General features: G+C 41.3%; 1 protein-coding gene across 12 annotated transcripts in view; it reads left to right on the forward strand.

Annotated features, from left to right (window-relative positions):
• The window catches only part of satb1b (SATB homeobox 1b), a 56,222-nt gene that overhangs the window by 26,973 nt on the left and 11,171 nt on the right, over positions 1 to 18,078 (forward strand). For 8 of the 12 annotated variants that reach the window (XM_083529489.1, XM_083529496.1, XM_083529498.1 and 5 more), the window contains 5 exons: positions 1 to 29; positions 2,853 to 3,065; positions 4,442 to 4,507; positions 5,285 to 5,356; positions 7,596 to 7,772. The exon at positions 1 to 29 is cut by the window's left edge and continues 423 nt beyond it. In XM_083529489.1, the coding sequence (XP_083385615.1) occupies positions 1 to 29; positions 2,853 to 3,065; positions 4,442 to 4,507; positions 5,285 to 5,356; positions 7,596 to 7,772 (557 nt within the window). The remainder of the gene's footprint in view (positions 30 to 2,852; positions 3,066 to 4,441; positions 4,508 to 5,284; positions 5,357 to 7,595; positions 7,773 to 18,078) is intronic. The other 4 variants (XM_083529494.1, XM_083529492.1, XM_083529500.1 and 1 more) reach the window with 1 other exon arrangement.

Raw genomic sequence — 18,078 nt, forward strand, 5'->3', positions numbered from 1 at the left:
TCGCTCGAGTCGCATTCAACAGGACTCAGGTACGATATCGGCTAGGATTATGAAACTGTCTAGAAGCACAGCATCACGATGAGTTCGGGATTTCTAAGCACAGGGAGTCCCCGAGTTACGATGGTTCGACTTTTCGTTCTAACGATGACGATAGCAATACGACAAAATTGTTAAAATAGTTTTGCGCGGCAGGCAAACGTAGCTGCGTATATGCAGTACGATATGTTGGGACTCTCGTCAGAGGTCGACAGAGTTCAGTTGTCTTGGTGATCAAGTTTGTATTTTTTTCTGTGTTTTTGGTGTTTCAAAGCCCAATGTTTTTCTTTCCTCCTATCGGTCCTCCTCCCTCCTTATCGGTCCTCCTCCGTCCTCCACTGGCGAACCGGCGCTCATCTACGTGCCCGCCACCACATTTATATATACGGTAAAGTTTATCCGTTACGGTACTGTAAATTGCTCTGTTGTGCTAAATTATATATTGTAATTTGTTAAATTATTAACAGTGCACTACCCCATACTGATCGCCATTCTTTAAAACTCCTGGGTAGGCCAGGCCGCGTCTCGACGTACAAAATGTTCAAGTTACTATGGGGTCATCAGAACGCATCTCTATCGTAAGTCAGGGAATAGAGGTTAGCGGTAAAAAAAAGTTGTCGTTTGTTTATCCGAAAGGTCAAGATTTATTTAGTCTACAGTTAAACTATTTTGTCTCCTTGTTATACTGTTTGCTAGGACTGCAAGCCAAAACCTCTTTCCTATCTAAGCTTTATACGTTTAAGAGACTTTAGATATTCACTTTTCCCCCAAATGCCAAAGAATAAGGAAGTATTAGCTAATGGACCTGGAGGGATTTACCTAGCCGGGCGAAGAACCCAGCTGATTTTTCTCACTACTTAGCTGGCTAGAATCCATTTTGGCTGAATTATCTGGATAACCGATGACTCATTATTTGTTCCTCATTAAGTTTTTTCCCCACAAGATTTTGTCACAGGTGATTAATCATGACAATTATGTTTTTGGTTTTTTTTTCCCCTCATCCTCGTAAACTTAAACTTAGATGTGGTTCAATGTGAACGAAAAATTTGCTTACAGATGAGTCACATGGTTTTATCGGATTTGCAAAATCTTTTTTTTTTTTTTATCAGATTTGCACTCTGGATATTCCTGTCCGTTCACATACCTGCAAATATATACGCCATTTGTGCAGTCAGAGCGTCTGCGTTTCACCTCAGCTTGATACGGAAAAGAAAAGCCTCACGTACAGCCGTAACAGGCGCATCGAGCACCTTCATTTCAGGTTGCCTTTGTTGACCGTGAAAACTGTTTTGTTGACAGTCAGAACGCTGAATCATTTCTTAGCAGCAACGCACCATACATCAGCTATGACATGTTTGCCTGATGCGTGTCACTACAAGCAGGCCACATTTACGCTAATCACTCTTCTCTTAACAAACGGTGGAATGCTCTCGGAGATGGAAGCTCCATGCTGGTTGTTTGTTGGAATAAACAGACAAGGCTCGACTGTTGTCACGGAGAACGGGGATGGAATTAGACAAATCAGACAGATTAGCATGCCAGGACCTGAAGGACTTGTATTAACCCATTATCCGACTGCAGAGGTTCAGGGACGATTGCTGGATATATTCTCATGTTTAAGAGGATATTATATGTACAGATGGTCTCCGAGTTACGAAGGTTCGATTTATAATTTTCGATCATAGGATGACGACAAAAATGTACTTTTTACGCGGCAAGGCGAACGTAGCAGCACATACTGTATGCGGTACGATACGTTCGAACGCTGCCAGGATGGAACGTAAACAAAGTTCAGTTGTCACGGCGTTAGAGCGCGTATTTTTTTTTCTGGGGTTTTTATTGTTTCAAAGCCCAATTTTAGCTTTTTTTCTCTCAAATTTTTATCGGCGTCACGAAACACTAAAACAGAGCGCCTCCAGCTTTGCCCTCCACTTATATACGATTGTAGTGTAAATTGCTCTGTTTTGCTAAATTATATATTTTAATTTGTTAATTATTAACAAATTACAGCATTGTACCACATACTGATCACCATTCTTTAAGACTCCTGGCAAGTCTAGTCCATGTCTCGATATTTTCATGTTACGATGCGGTCAGCGGAACGCATCTCCATCGTAAATCGGGGACTGTTTGTCTAAAGAATGCATTTTTTTAAAATAATTGGTTAAAAATAATGCATTTTGTTGAGTTTGCTTGTTCGTGTTTACGGCTAAAGCGACCAAACTATGCGCTGAGAAGATGGAGCAAAAGATGGAGCAAAGAGTGTTTGTAACTGCAATGTCAGACACCGTATAGGCAAGTCTTCATGAGGTCCTTTGACTTGTCTATAAGTAAAACATTAATGATATACCCACCTCCAACCTGGCTCTCCAGCACTGCATTGGGAGCCCACACCCAATCAGCGATTTTCCTCCCTCCCCTTGCAGCGCAGATAATGTCAGAAAGATGTTCTGCATGGCTCTGGGAAGGTGCATTACAGCTTCCGTGTGGCTTTGAAGTCGTGTGAAAGTGATAAGAATCTTCCGGAATGCGTGCAGCATGAGCACAAGAGTTATGTTTGTTTTTTTTTACGCAAATTAGCAGCCTGTGCTATTATTCTACTCCAGAAGAGATTTCTTGACTTTATATAATATTTATCATACGTTCTTCTGGAGCCATTCAAATGAAGCCTCCTGGAAAATTTTAGGGAATCGAAAAAAGGACAGCAGCCTCCATAACAACCGTATTGAATTATATCTTTGTTGCAGCTAATTGTCGGTGGCAAATTCTGCTTGTTCGTGCCCATGACATGCCCCGTGTCACTGTTTTGGTCTCAGGGATTATTATCGGAGATTTTGAGGAAAGAGGAAGATCCAAAAACGGCATCTCAGTCCCTGCTGGTGAACCTGAGGGCCATGCAGAACTTCCTGCAGCTTCCCGAGGCCGAGAGAGACCGCATTTATCAGGAGGAGAGAGAGAGGAGTTTAACGGCGGCGTCCTCCATGGGTCCTGCCCCGCTTATTAGCACTCCGCCATCACGCCCTGTCCAGGTAAGAGACTCGTTCGTAGCAATGACGCTGTTTATGTAGAACTGAGATTACCTGCTGATTTATCGTTATATTCCAGTCTATTTATGTCCCTCACATTCATTTCAGTCGTCATTGCTGTGCACACTCAGCATGGGTTGTCCGAAATTCCCCTTACAAAACAATACTTAGGTAACAGATAACGTAAACAATTTTTACCACTAATTTGTCTAACGTCCCTGAATGCTTTATAAGTCGAATCCTTCCTATAGTAGTTTATTTAGTGGTTTGGTACTTCTACACCAACCCGAACGAAACCCACCCCCCTAACAAATTTTGCGCTAGGGTCGAAAGAGAGGCTTTTCCAAACATTACAGCACAGTCACATTCATTCTTTGCATATTTTAGTTTTATCGTATTTTAGAATACTTTATTGAGCCCAAAGGGAAATAATTTTCATCGCATATTGCAGCGATGTTAGGAACATGGAGTCATGGCGCAGGGTCAGCCACGATACAGCGCCCCTGAAACACAGGGGGTTTATTGCCTCATTCGAGGGCCCTTATACCCGATACCTGGGCTTGAACCCCCAACTTTTTGATCAGTAACCCAGAGCCCTAACCACTGAGCTATCCCAGCGATGTTAGGAAGCTGGGGTCAGACATGATACAGCATCCCTGGAGCACAAATTGGTTAAGAGCCATGCTCAAGGGCCCAACAGTGGCAGCTTGGCGATACTGCAGCTTGAACACCCAAAATTTTGATCATTAACCCAGAGGCTTAACCACTGAACCCCAAAGAAATTGCTTGTGAATGAATCAAGGCATGTTCAAAGCTCAGCATGTCTAATCTTTGCAAAAAACAAAATAAATGAATAAATAGTGGAAATTCCCCGTAATGCAGCTCAGCCACTGCAGCAGTGTCAGGTAATAGATATGAGCTCGTAATCCACCTCTTGTAGGGCGGCATTTCTTTTGTCTGAATTCTGAATTTGTGGGTCAGAAACTAAATTTGTACTCGAGAATGTAATCTGAATATACTCACAAGGTTCTCGTTCGTTCGTGTTTACAGAAACACGGGACAAGAAAAAACAAATAGCTAGCTAGCTTTTTACGAATACCGCATACACGCGAAACACTCCATAGCTTCCTCGCTTACACACTACATTCTCTGAGTGCACTTGAGTGGACCCAAAGCCATGCTTTTTAATTCAGGAAAAAACACCCCATCCCACCCCACCCCACCCCTTTTTGCTCATTCACACTGAGATTTGCACAGTAGCAGAGCCTGGAATGCCATTGATGATCGCTCAAGTGTGTTTGTATGTGTGTGTGTGTGTGTGTGTGTGTGTGTGTGTGTGTGTGTGTGTGTGTGTGTGTGTATTTTTGTGCTCAAACCAGAGTGTAGGAGTGAACCAGATGCTGCTTTCCAGTTCAGATCCCAGAATCAGCTGCTACTCCGACTCGGTTAGTTCAGCCGTTACTCTTGTTTATTTGGTTCATCAGGCATGCAAGCCGACTTCCACACAGTTCTTCTAGACGTTCTTCGAGGCGTTTTGATTAGTCACGTTGAAATCTTAAAATCCTTAAGAAATTTTAAAATGTGAGGAATGCATTTAAAAAAAAAAAAAACCAGACAAAATGAAAAACAGAATGGCATACACACACACACACACACACACACACATGCACACACACACACAGATATACACACACAGGCGTACACCCATGTGTTTTATGCCATTCGCGCTTCATACGTCTCAAAACATATTGCCTGATGTGCGACCAGTTATCTCTCCGGCTGTCGAGGTTTGCCGTGCCAAGAGCCTACCCATGGTACGGCACACGCCGACTCACATTATCGACTCGACTCGACTAAAACACACGCAATAGACAAACTATTTCATTCGAAAGAACGGGTGTTTGAGCACAACCCAAAAATTCATGCCTCGAGCAATGACGTACAATCGAGACACACGGTTTAAACTCGAAGTGTTTAAACGCATTCTGTGTTTAAAAAAAAATAAAACAGAAACGGATAGGAGTGGCGATAATGTTCAGCAGCGTCCTCGTCCTCTAAAGAGACATTAAGCCGATTAATCAGGAAGGGTGGCTCTTCATTTTAAATGTAGAGTGTCAGGAATATTAGATTAGTTTTGATTAAATTCGCACAGTCCGGAGAAGTTAAACACATTTAAATGTGTGTGTGTGTGTGTGTGTGTGTGTGTGTGTGTGTGTGCGCAGCCCAGAAGAGAAGAATGTAACAACATCAGACCTGAAGACTGGAACCCCAGGATTCCGGTTGGGATCTCTCCTGTGAGTAGTCTTTTGGTATAATATAATATTAATATCACTTTAAGATCGATTGCCCCAATACACCCGACTTCCTTTACAGCGAGGGGTCCTCAGAAAATGGGATTTTTTTTATGGAACATTTTTTATTTGTGTGTGTGTTAACAAGCGGAATTGTTATTCGTGAATATCGATAATCGTGAAAATGTCTTCAGGTATTCAGTTCTTATTTTTGAATGATTTATTTTATTTAAACGTATGGCATTTGGGCGTAGGCTTGCAAAGGGTTTGAGAAATGTCTGCTGAATTTCCAGAAACATTCCACTGAAACTTCATCTGGGAAATTTTTTAAAAATTCCAAGTTGAACACTTACCAGGGATTTATGGGAATTGCGGGAATCTATGGGAATTTATGAGAAATTTTGAGAAATTTCTATAAACTTTTTGTTAGGTCATAAGCCGACATGCAAACAAACAGATACAGATTAAAAAATATATAAAAAAAAAATGCAAACATAAATTTATGTAATATTTTGTTAATTTACAAATACACGTCAAAATGGACATTATTTGACAGTATTTTGTGTACAGGATTGATGAATTGATGTGTGTTATGTTATTGAGGAATGCACAGTTCATGTAGGTTTAAGTTCCCTGTTATAATTTATATATTCTATTTATTGACATTAATTCCCATGGAAAGTTTTCAGTCTTGATCATTCCTGGTATTTTCGGCAACCCTATTTGGGAGACGCCCATAAGCCCATGGTGCTGGGATTTTGAACTCATGACCTTCCAATCCAAGTCTAATGTTTTTGTGTACAGAAATGCAGACTGACCTGCATGATTATGCCTATATTTTAAAATAGAAAATAGCGTACGTAAAATATTTTGCAGGAAATTTCAAACAAGGACAAAACATATATATATATATAGATAGATAGATAGATAGATAGATAGATAGATAGATAGATAGATAGATAGATAGATAGGTAGGTAGGTAGGTAGGTAGGTAGGTAGGTAGGTAGGTAGGTAGGTAGGTAGGTAGGTGTAACGGTACACATATTTTCCTTACAGGGCTTTCGGTTGCAATCCTCTTTACAGTGAGTGTAAAACATCTTCGTTAAAATCTGTTTCCTCGGGAACCTATTAAGTGGCGAACTTATTAATATTATCATTATTATTATTATTATTATTATTAACTTAAAAAAAAAAACACAACAATGCCAGGGGTATAAAATAGAAACTAAAGTTAGGGCAGTGTCATTGTGGCTACTCACTGCGTACTGGAAATAAGATTTGTTTTGCGCTAGCTACTTCCTGGTAGCGGCTAATGCCAGCGCTATGGATTCTTTAGCGTTTTATATATAACTTCAAGAATTTCTCTTAAAAGGAAAAAATCCTGACCATTTCACATATCGAGGGAGGGAGTGAATGAATGAAGGATGGAAGTAATGAAGACATTTGTTAAGGTTTGGTGAAATAAGCACGAGTTAAGTAGATTATATTTTTAGAAAATTAAATATTAAATGTAACACACACACACACACACACACACACACACAATTAACTTACACATCTGTATTACCCAAATGGGGTCTAACAAATGCAAACTATTTAATTAAAATTTTCCATTTATTTCATTTGATTTAATCAATTTAATTTGTGCCAATTTAATTGATTACTTAATTAAGTATAATAAAAAGTGTATTGCATAAATTTGATGTATATAATTATATTTTTATTAATATAAAAAAATTATTTGCTATAATTTAAGCAAGCAGGCATTTTATTGAAAATTGTTTTAAAAACGTAAACTGTTCAAATGTTGATCACAAATGTTAATAATAATACATTACGTAGTAAAAAAAAAAAAAAAAAAAAAAAAAAAAAAACGACAAGCAATTTTGAGTTTGCATTTCTTCCCTCTAATCGTACCGAAATTGAACCGAACCGTGACTTAAAAACTGAAAAACGTACTGTGGTGAATTTTGTGTACTATTTAACCCCCCTTATATAGAATACAGAATTTGTTTTGGCGGTTCGCTTTTTCCTTTTCTTTCTTTTTTTTTTTTTTTACAACTGCTAGATCATTCCTGTTTATTAAACCAGGATAAAGTATTTTTTGCCATTGCTTGATCCGTTAGACAGTCTACAATCTACTACAATCTAATATATTAATAGCGATCACTAAATGATTGCCGTGTGTACATTTATGGGAAACGTAACTGAAACTTCGCCGTCTTTATACCCGACTGAAAAGGCATCTCGGCTCCCTGCCCAGGTGAAGCCCCTGCCACTGGCATCTGAATGGAACGGCAAGCAGGAGACATCCATCCTCAACATCAGCTCGTCCATCTACGACGAGATCCAGCAGGAGATGAAGAGGGCCAAGGTGTCGCAGGCCATGTTCGCCAAGGTCGCCGCTTCCAAGAGCCAGGTATGGAAAATAATAAGCCGCTAGTCAAGAGACTTCACTAGTGACCTGATATTATGCTAATAAATCAGGAACATTGGTAGTTTTTACAAGCAAAGTAAATCCAAATGGAGCAATAGCCATGTTTTTTTTTTTTTGGAACATGGTGTTAGCAGGTATTAGCATTAACGCTGGATGCTGGTTGGTGGAATTTCTTCAATACTTTTCACACTCTAGTAGTTCTGCTAGCATAAACGGCTAATAACTAACTCTGAAAAACGGGGAACACGGATACATTTGTTGAGGCTGAAAGATTGCTAATAAAGGTAACAAGGTTACTGTCATGTAAGCTACCAGTGACCCCTGAGTGTCGACGAACTCGAAACATCTCATTTCCACGGACAAAAAAAAATCTCGACCACGGCTCGCGACTTCAAAGAGGTGGAATGAGCGTCTCTTCTGAAAGCCAGATAAAAGAGTGGAACACGCTCGAACGGCGCTCGCCACCAAAACGCAGCCTGGTAATTTACGGCCGTAATGACACAGGCTTTTATTGCGGCCTCTCCAAACAGCAGACGATGTTTCAACGTTAAACAAACGTGTTTATATTGTCCCGTCTGCGCTAAGCCCTACGCCATTATCTCACCCCGAGAACACGCTAACAGCTGAATACAGGCTTGTGTGCACCAAATTACCTCTTGATTCTCTCTATTAAAACTAATTAAAGAAACGGCAGCCCGAGCCCCGTTATTAAAGGTTTGGAATATCTGCGTGCGCAGTCGCAGATTTAGCAGGATTGCGTTTGATGGTGAAAATAGGGAAGGAAAAAAAAACGACTGAAAAGCCCTAAATTATCTAGAAAAATCGAGGTTTTTTTTCTTTTTTTTCGCTGATTGAGCTGATCACGGTGTTAGATACTTTTCTTTTACCAAATTACGGTTTGATGCACAAACCACTGTTTTTGTTCCAACGAGTTCAAAGCGGAGAAGCGATGGGAGGGGCGGCGCAGAGCGAGAAAACCCGAAACCCAAGAGAACCTCTCGCTTGGAATTATGGGAGCTGGCAGAGATGGAGTTATTCTTGAATACATGGGGCTTCTGGGTTCTCGATTCCGATTGGCCAGAAGCCGTTGATGAATTTCCTCTGACACTTTGGTACCAAGGGCAAAACTTACAGGTTTAAAAGAGCACAGTGCTTGTGATACGTTACTGTTTCCATAGTAACGGCTAATTTAGAGGAATTCGTACGGCCAACGCGCAACGGATTCAAAGCCTAATAATAGACGGATGTCGAAGTGGCGTGATTTAACAGCGTTTAAGTGACGAGCGAACAAACGCACGTGATAACTAACTTGTTTTATGGATAAACCGATAAATAAATAAAAAATGCAACATGTTCTTTGAAAAAAAATTTGCCAAATCAATGGCAAATTATACCACGGTATAAAAGATCTGGTGTATGTGGGACTAAGTCTGTAAGTACAGAATATGTTCCTGTGTGTGTGTGTGTGTGTGTGTGTGTGTGTGTGTGTGTGTGTGTGTGTGTGTATGTATATGCTGGCATATGTGGAACTATGTTTATAAGTACTATATATATATATATATATATATATATATATATATATATATATATATATATATATATATATATATATATATATATATATATATATGTATATGTATGTTTGTGTATATATATATATATATATATATATATATATATATATATATATATAGAGAGAGAGAGAGAGAGAGAGAGAGAGATTATATATAATCTGTGTGTGTGTGTGTGTGTGAGGGTGCTGGCATATGTTGGACTATATCTATAAGTACTGTGTGTGTGTGTGTGTGTGTGTGTGTGTGTGTGTGCGCGCGCTGGCATATGTGGGACTATATCTATAAGTACTGTTCATGTGTGTGTGTGTGTGTGTGTGTGTGTGTGTGTGTGTGTGTGTGTGTGTGCACCTGTCTGCCTGTGAGTGTTCATACATGACTCTCCTCAGTATGTGTCTAGGTAGGATTAGGTGTATATGTACTGTAAATGTGTGTGTGTGTGTGTGGGGGGCTCTTCACATCTATCCACCCCATCCCACCCCACCCCCCCGCATGCGCCTGCGCTCCCCATTCATGGCTGGTGTGAATGTGAATTAAGCGGCAGATAAGAACTGTGCTAATTACGCAGCTGAAAAAGGGGCCGGGGAGAGCACTTATCTCCAGCTCCATCTCGTAATGTGCGCTCCCTGGGCAGCTGGTCCACCCCCCCCCCCTTCTCTCTTCCTTTCCTACTTCCCTCCACCCTGCTTTTCTTCCATCCCTCCATCCTTTGCTTCCTCTCCCTCACTGCCCCTGTCTCTGTTTAGTTCAGCATAAGGCTAACAGGCTAAACGTCTAGCCAGCGGGAACTATCTTTGGTGGAACTGATGGTGGTTCAGAGCAGCTTGCGTTTGTGTGTAAAATCGGGGTAGAGGGGGGTTTTGCGGAGCAAGGGGGGTATTTCCTGTTTCTTTATTACTGGTGAAAGGTCTGCAGGGTCTCTGTTTAGCCCAGGAGTTAGCAGTTGGGTTCCTACAAACTCATGAAAAGCTAAACACTGTTGTGTGTGTGAGTGTGTGAGAGCGTTGAACTTTGTGCTCGTGTTTGCGTGAACTCGATCCTTGAAAAATACATTTCCTCATCCAAATTTCATGAGTTTGAGTTCCTCCTCGGGATTTGTTTCACTGCAAATTCTGAAGGAAAAAGAAACGTTGTAGGAGAAAAAAGGGGCAAGGTGCTATGCTAAAGTTCCCTTAGAATTTCATTAGCAAATTATAAACAAATAAACAAAGGAATAAGTAAATAAATAATCAGTAACGTGTAATAAAAACGAAATCGCTGTGTCTCTTTGTGTGCATTTCGGGGTAAACAGGGAAACGTTGTATATTCATGTCCATGTTGCTGACACTTCATGAGAGTGTGTGTGTGTGTGTGTGTGTGTGTGTGTGTGTGTGTGTGTGTGTGTGTGTGTTGGGGGATGGGTGTGTTGAACATGTGCCATGTTGTCCCTCTCTTTGGGCTCGGCTCCATGCAGCCCCTCTGTTCGGCGCCACTTCACGCTCCCGGTTTCCCGCTGCACATTTCTCTCGAATCTCTTACCGATTAGCGCACGGCTAACTTCGCTTTCACTGGTGTGTGTGTGTGTTTGTGTGTGTGTGTGTGTGTGTGTGTGTGTGTGTGTGTGTGAGTGGGGGTAGGGGTGGGGTACAGCAAGCATAGCTGCTAGTAAATATTTTTTTTTAATTGTTACACACAGTGACTAGCTTAACCTTCGGTTTTACCACGGTGCTGCCATGTCCTGGAATCCGGTTGGTTTAAAAGCGTTTGATTGACGTTTCTATAGTAACGCACCTGTAGGACATGTTGATTTGGTGATGTTTTCAGGTTAGATGATTGGAAGTCTCCGGTGTCAGAAGCATTATGCGCCAATGAGCTATTTGCCTGCAACAAGATATCTGAAGTGATTTTTAGTGTTCGAGTGGGAGGATGAAGATCTGGTCTCAGATGTCCAGCAACGTCAGATATTTGTCCCGGTCCCTCAGAATGACCCTTCTCTCTCTTTCTCTTCCTCTCCTGGAAAAGCAGTGATAATTAGCAGTACTCTAATAAGACAGAATGTCAGGGATATGGTGCGTTGCTGCAGTACAGGGGGGCAGGTGTGGGGCTCTTGTGCATGCGCGTGTTGGGGGTAGTGGAGGGTATGCCATCTGTCACCAAGGGCCCGGTTCACCGCTTTCTAGAGGAGCACAGAACTGGAGGCTGGAAAGAGAAATAGAGGATGTGTGAAAGTGTTAGATGTACCTGAGATCACAGTTCAGCATGGGTCTCGATTGCATAATGTTAAGCCCAGAGCTTCAGATGGTGTCTTCTTATCTCAGGTATCCTCAGGGTCCTGGCTTTTTCATGGAGCAGACTTTCAATTCTGGTGCAGTCAGTTGGTTTTGCAGTTCTTGACTCTTCATGTTGTCTCTAGTTTGTTACATCTTGATGTTTTTCCAAGATCATGTTCATGTTGAACTCCTTAATATCTTCTTTATATCTCTCTGTGCACCAAACCTTTGGTTAAGAGATGAGACTTGAGATGTAGGACCCTCTAGGACAAGAACCTCCAGAACACTTCAGTAAATGTCAATATAAATATGGGAGAAGAACCTCTAGACAAGGAACCTCAATAACAGGAATGTCTGGGGAAAAGAACATCTAAAACAGGAACCTCTGTGAGAGGAAACTTCGGAAACAAGGAAACGCTGGAACTAGAATCTTTAGAACTGGGATCTATGGAAGAAGAACCTCTAAAACAAAAACCTTTAAAAAAAATTGCTGGAAGAAGCAGCTCTAGAACAGGAACCGTTGGGAAAGGAACCTCTGGAATAATAACCTTTAGAGCAGGAATGTCTAGAAGAGGAACCTCTAGAGCAGGAACATTGGAGAGAGAAAACCTTTGCAAAAGGAACCTTGAGAACAGTAAAAAAATTAATCTCTGAAACTAGAAACTTTGGAACAGGAACTTCTGGAAAAGGAACCTCTGGAACAAGAACCTATGGAACTGCCTGCAGCTGAGCATCTCTGAAAATGTGTGCAGGAGGATTTTGTTATTGAACGTGTGATCTTTATTTGTTTAGTTAGCATTGTTTATTGTTTTTTTAGAGTTATGGATGATATTTTGTTCAGTGTAATCAATGTGTTCTTGGAAACTGACCAAGAAATCCACCAGACCAATTGGTCGAACTTGACTTAAAACAGTACCTGCACATGTCCTTGAGGTTCCTCACAGGTACAGAAGCTAGCTCTTAATTGACATGGTTTCAACAGAGAACCTTCTGCTATAGGGTTGAACATAGAATCAAACCAAAACCAAAGAAACCCAAAAGATCCCAATAGCACCAAACCAGAGACCACTTCAAGCTTCAAAGTTCTTTGTCATGTTTAAGAAAAAAAAAATCAGCTCAAATTGAACATTTTTTGAATGTGCCTCATTTGCCCCTCCTATGGGCGGAGCCTAACAGAATGCGATCTCACTGCAAGTTTCTTTCTCGAGCTCTTTCTCTTCCTCAAGTCCTGCATTTAGCTTTTCCTACACTTTTTCAGATCTGCATCGCCTGCTGTCTGTGAAAGCGTTATTATTCATTTATATATAGGGAGAAACGAGTGTGTGTGTGTGTGTGTGTGTGTGTGTGTGTGTGTGTGTGTGTGCGTGTGCGCGTGTGTGTGTGTGTGTTTGTAATATGTATACACATATATATCTCTGCATTATTTCTTTCATTATTCGGCATAGTGTGGCGGCTGCGTTTTTGAGAAGTGGTTTGTTTACCATTATGAATTCATCCTCTTCCCGTGGGGGATGGAGGGAAGCAGAAGCAGGCAGATGGGAACGGAGAGGGGGAGCGCGCCCGCGCCTCTTTATTAATTGATTTATTTATTTATCTGGCTGCCTGGTTATTAGGTTGCCTGGGAAACGGCTGCGGTTCCCTCTATTATTAAAGACGCAATTTTCTTGAACTGGAGGCCCCAGATGTCTGAATAATTGATTTAGGGCTGAATTATGGCCCAAAAAGGCAAAGCCTCGCCTCACAACCGAGCTTTTTTTTTATTCTTTTCTTCTACTCTTTCCTTCATTCTTTTATTGCAGGAGTATTTTCTTTTAGGGTTTTTTTTTTCTTTTACCTCGCATCCCTTCCTTTCTATGTTCTACGCTTCCTCTTTCTCTCGCTCCGCTCTTGTATCAATGTTCGGTTTCCATCCGTCGATCAATTTTTCCTCCGTGCATATCCGTTATTTTGTTTTGAAGAGTTCGGACAGCACGGATTCTCGGAACACATCAAATCATTCAACGGCGCATGTAGGAAAATCGGAGAAAGTCAGAATCCCGATAATCTCGAACGGTTCCTCCGGCTTTTTCCTCGGTTGCTCGATCCTGCTCGGTTTTTCGAGCTCGTCCTCGCGTCTCCCATGTCAGACCACACAGGCCTTACTCCGAGGCCCATTCCTCCTAATCTGATCAGGCAGGCAAATACGCTGGGAAAAGCAGCTTTAATGATCCCCCTAATTACCCCAAGTCAATACCAACTGTATTATTAGACTCCAGGAAAATATTCCATTAGCCCCCCATCCCCCCCCCCCACCCATCCTTACCACCCCCACCTCTCCACCCCTTCACCCCCCCCCACTCCTCGGCGTGACTCTCCGTGCATGGCGATGTCATGCGCCCGCGCACCCCCACGCTCGTAATAAATTTTATTTACACACGCAGGAATGCGCAAGGTCGCACCTGCAGCCCCGAGCCGGCCCCTGCCTCGCCCGCTTAATCAGATCTGTCATAATTACCGCTCGCCATGCCTGTGACACACGCCGAGAAATATTTCAATTTTCACCGGTGCCTCGCACGGACGACCGGCGTACCACTCACTGACTGCACACACACACACACACACACACTGTTCACTTCTCCCTTTTCCTCTTTCATTTCATCCTCTACATCAATTCCCCTCTTACCGTCTCACAAGAACTCGGCCATATTTAATTGAGAGATCCTGATTTTTCTTCTCCTTCTTCTTCCCCATTGGCCAAGATGGGTCAGCTGATCTCTAGTCACATGGTCATGGTCACACCGGTAAAGCAATACAAAAAATATAATAATTCTCACTCTAAAACCGAGGTTCGGTTCTGTTTATTCCTGCTTGTTTTTCTTTTCTTTTCTTGTCCTTTCTTTTTTTTTTCCCCACACGAAGCCGAACCTGCCAATTAAGGACGCTGATTTAGCTGACATATACAATTTGCAGGTTTTATGCAATTTTAATCTATAATGCAATAAGATCTCGGTGATTTATCTGCTTAATTACGCACTGATATTAGCAATTAAACTCCAGCTTTGAATTAAATCTCAATCAGCCGCTTATAATTGATGGACTAGCACGACTCGGAGGCGCTTCATGAGTTTTTCGCTCTTTCTGTTTCTCTCTCTCTCTATGAGTGGAAGAGTTGCATCTGAATCTGTCCGTCACATGTAACCACATCCGCCTCTTGCGTTCCCGTTCTTTCGGAGGCCGCGAGCGGGCAGATTTCGGGTCTCGTCGTTCCGCCGTGTCCAGATGCTCGTTACAGTCCGCGTTCGCCGGTTTCCAAACACATCGAGCGCCAATAAACTTTCTGTATTCTAACGACGCGATATTGAAGGTTCAGGAAATGTGATGAATAATCCTGCGTTTGAAAGATCGCGATGAGATGTGGTGAAGTTGGAGGAGTGATCGTCCTGCACCAGGATGGACAGAAGTAATGAGTTCATAATTTATATTCAGAAATGCAAAATAGTTTGAAGAAGAAGAGAAAAGAAGAGCTACATGTTGATATTTTGCTGTTTATTTGACCTCTCTCTCTCTCTCTCTCTCTCTCTCTCTCTCTCTCTCTGTCTCAATCTGTTGCTCTCCTCTGGTCTCTCTTTGGCTCTGTATTTTTCTTCTTTTGTCTCTTTTATTTCTACCTGTCTCACTCTTTTTAGCGATTTCTCTACATCCCTTTTTCTGTCTCTCTCACTCTAACACTTACTGTCTTTCTCCATCTCTCTGTCTATCTCTCTCTTTGTCTCCCTTGCGCTCGGTCTTTTATTCTCCATCCGTCTCTCTTTTTGTCTCTGGTTCTCTATTTATTACTCTCTTTCTCGCTGTTTCTCACAGCAGCTTTCTTAGCTTTCTTTTCTGTCCATCTCTCTCTTTGTCCCTGTGTCTCTGTCTTTTATGCTTTTGCTTTCTGTCTTATCGTGTCTTTGTCCCGACATTTTTGTCTCTATGCCCTTCTCTCTCTTTTTCTCTCTCTCTCTTTGTCTCACGGTATCTCTTTCACTTGCCTGTGCTCTGTCTTATAGCATATTTCTCTTATTCTCCATCTGTGTCTCTTTTTGTCTCTGTGTCTCTCTCTGTCACTTTCTTGCTCTCTGTCTCTCAAAGTGTCTTTCTCTCTTTTTTCGTCCCTACATCTCTCTCTCGCTCTCCCTTTCTCTCTCTGTCACTTTCTTGCTGTCTGTCTTTGTCTGTGTCGACATTCTCTCTCTCTCTCTCTCTCTCTCTCTCTCTCTCTCTCTCTCTCTCTCTCTCTCTCTCTCTCTCTCTCTCGCGCTGGCCTCATTCAGAGAGCAGCTCTTAAATAACCCCCTCATTATGGACCGCCACTGCATTCTGGGACTTGTAGTCCTGTCAGCCTTGCTGCTCTTATTGCTCGAAACGGTCGTCTGAGTGTGTTTTTTTTTTTTTTTTTTGCTTTTTTTTTTTATTCAGCCACCGGCCTTCGCTGCGTTCTACCACTGCCAAACACACACCAAACGCACACCAATCGCTCGCCCGTCCTCCGTTTTCCAGGCGTTAGATGGGCCGAGTCCACGGCTCCGGTTTACACTGCGTACAAAAATCGTGCAGCCGTGAACAGGTTCAGGCGCCTGGCGTTAGCCGCACAGCTAAACACTGCGTGCCAGAGCTGGGCCTGATGCCAGGATCAGGGGAACAGAGGGGTTGGAAAAAAGAGGGAGGAGGAGCAGAAGAGGAGAATAGTGTGTGTGTGGGGGGGTAATAACGCTTTGTCTGTAGCCCCTCTGCCTCACATCATAATGTTTGTCTCTTCTTTCTCTTCCCTTCATCAGCACAGTAGAAGTAGGCCATAACCGTGTGTGAGAGAGAGACCGAGAGACAGAGAGAGAGAGAGAGAGAGAGAGAGAGAGCGAGAGAGAGAGTGAGAAAACGAGTGACGTCGTAATGCACCCGGATTAGCAGCGTTATAAGAACATCTTTTAGAAATCTCTGCTCTATTTCCCCCCATTAGCCATGTGACGCAGATTTTTCCTGACTTTATGTCAGTCTCAGCAGGGACGAGGGACGCGGCTCGCACCGTGACACCGCTAACACCACGCCGCTAACGCTGTTTGCTAAATGAGATAATAGAAAGGTGTTTTTGGTTTAAACAGAAGTGAATACAGAACTGTTCGCTCACACTGAAGCCCTGTGCACCACTCATTGGCAACTTGTGACTAAACACACACACACACACACACACACACACACACACACACACACACAAACCAGTTTGCATTCTCTTTTACTTCCTCACTGCTGAATCTCATGCATGAATTCAGCCATTATGTTCCCAAGAAATATTTTTATCAGAAACTGCTATTAATACACAGGCTACAGCTTCGACGCTGACATTTTCTCCGCCCCTGCGCCAGTTTGCTTCCGATCAGCGGCCGAAATCTTTTGCCGCATTTCTGAAACCTACTTTTTTATTTTTCAATACTATTGACCAGGATTCTGTTCAATTCTGATGAGAAGAAACTGATCTTATAATATAATATTGCTCTAATCATACACCAAATGAGTTACCTGTGGTATCTGTAACATGGTCTATAGTGAGAGTTACCCACAGTATCCATTACATCATATTTATCTAGAGTTCTCTACGCTATCTAGAACATTAACGATAGCTAGAGTTAGATACAGTATATGTATAATTATCTATAGCTAGATTTACTTACGCTATATGTAACATTGACGATAGGTAGAGCTAGCTACATTATGTGTAACATTATCTATAGGTAGAGTTAGCTACATTATGTGTAACATTATCTATAGGTAGAGTTAGCTACATTGTGTAACATTTTCTATAGTGAAAGAGTTATTTATATTATCTTTAACATTACCTACAGCTATAGTTACCCACATTATTCCTAACATTGTCTTTAACTAGAGTTACCTAGAATATCCATAAAATTGTCTATAGCTAAAGTTACCTACATTATATTAAATATTGTTTATAGCTAAAGTTACCTACATTATATTAAATATTGTCTATAGCTAAAATTACCTACATTATATGAAATATTGTTTATAGCTAAAGTTACCTACATTATATTAAATATTGTCTATAGCTAAAGTTACCTACATTATATTAAATATTGTCTATAGCTAAAGTTACCTACATTATATGAAATATTGTTTATAGCTAAAGTTACCTACATTATATTAAATATTGTCTATAGCTAAAGTTACCTACATTATATTAAATATTGTCTATAGCTAGAGTTACCTACATTATATTAAATATTGTCTATAGCTAAAGTTACCTACATTATATTAAATATTGTCTATAGCTAAAGTTACCTACATTATATTAAATATTGTCTATAGCTAAAGTTACCTACATTATATTAAATATTGTCTATAGCTAGATTTACCTACATTATATTAAATATTGTCTATAGCTAGATTTACCTACATTATATTAAATATTGTCTATAGCTAAAGTTACCTACATTATAT

Source organism: Silurus aristotelis (genome assembly GCF_946808225.1).
Source record: "Silurus aristotelis genome assembly, chromosome: 25".
NCBI classification, from domain to species: domain Eukaryota; kingdom Metazoa; phylum Chordata; class Actinopteri; order Siluriformes; family Siluridae; genus Silurus; species Silurus aristotelis.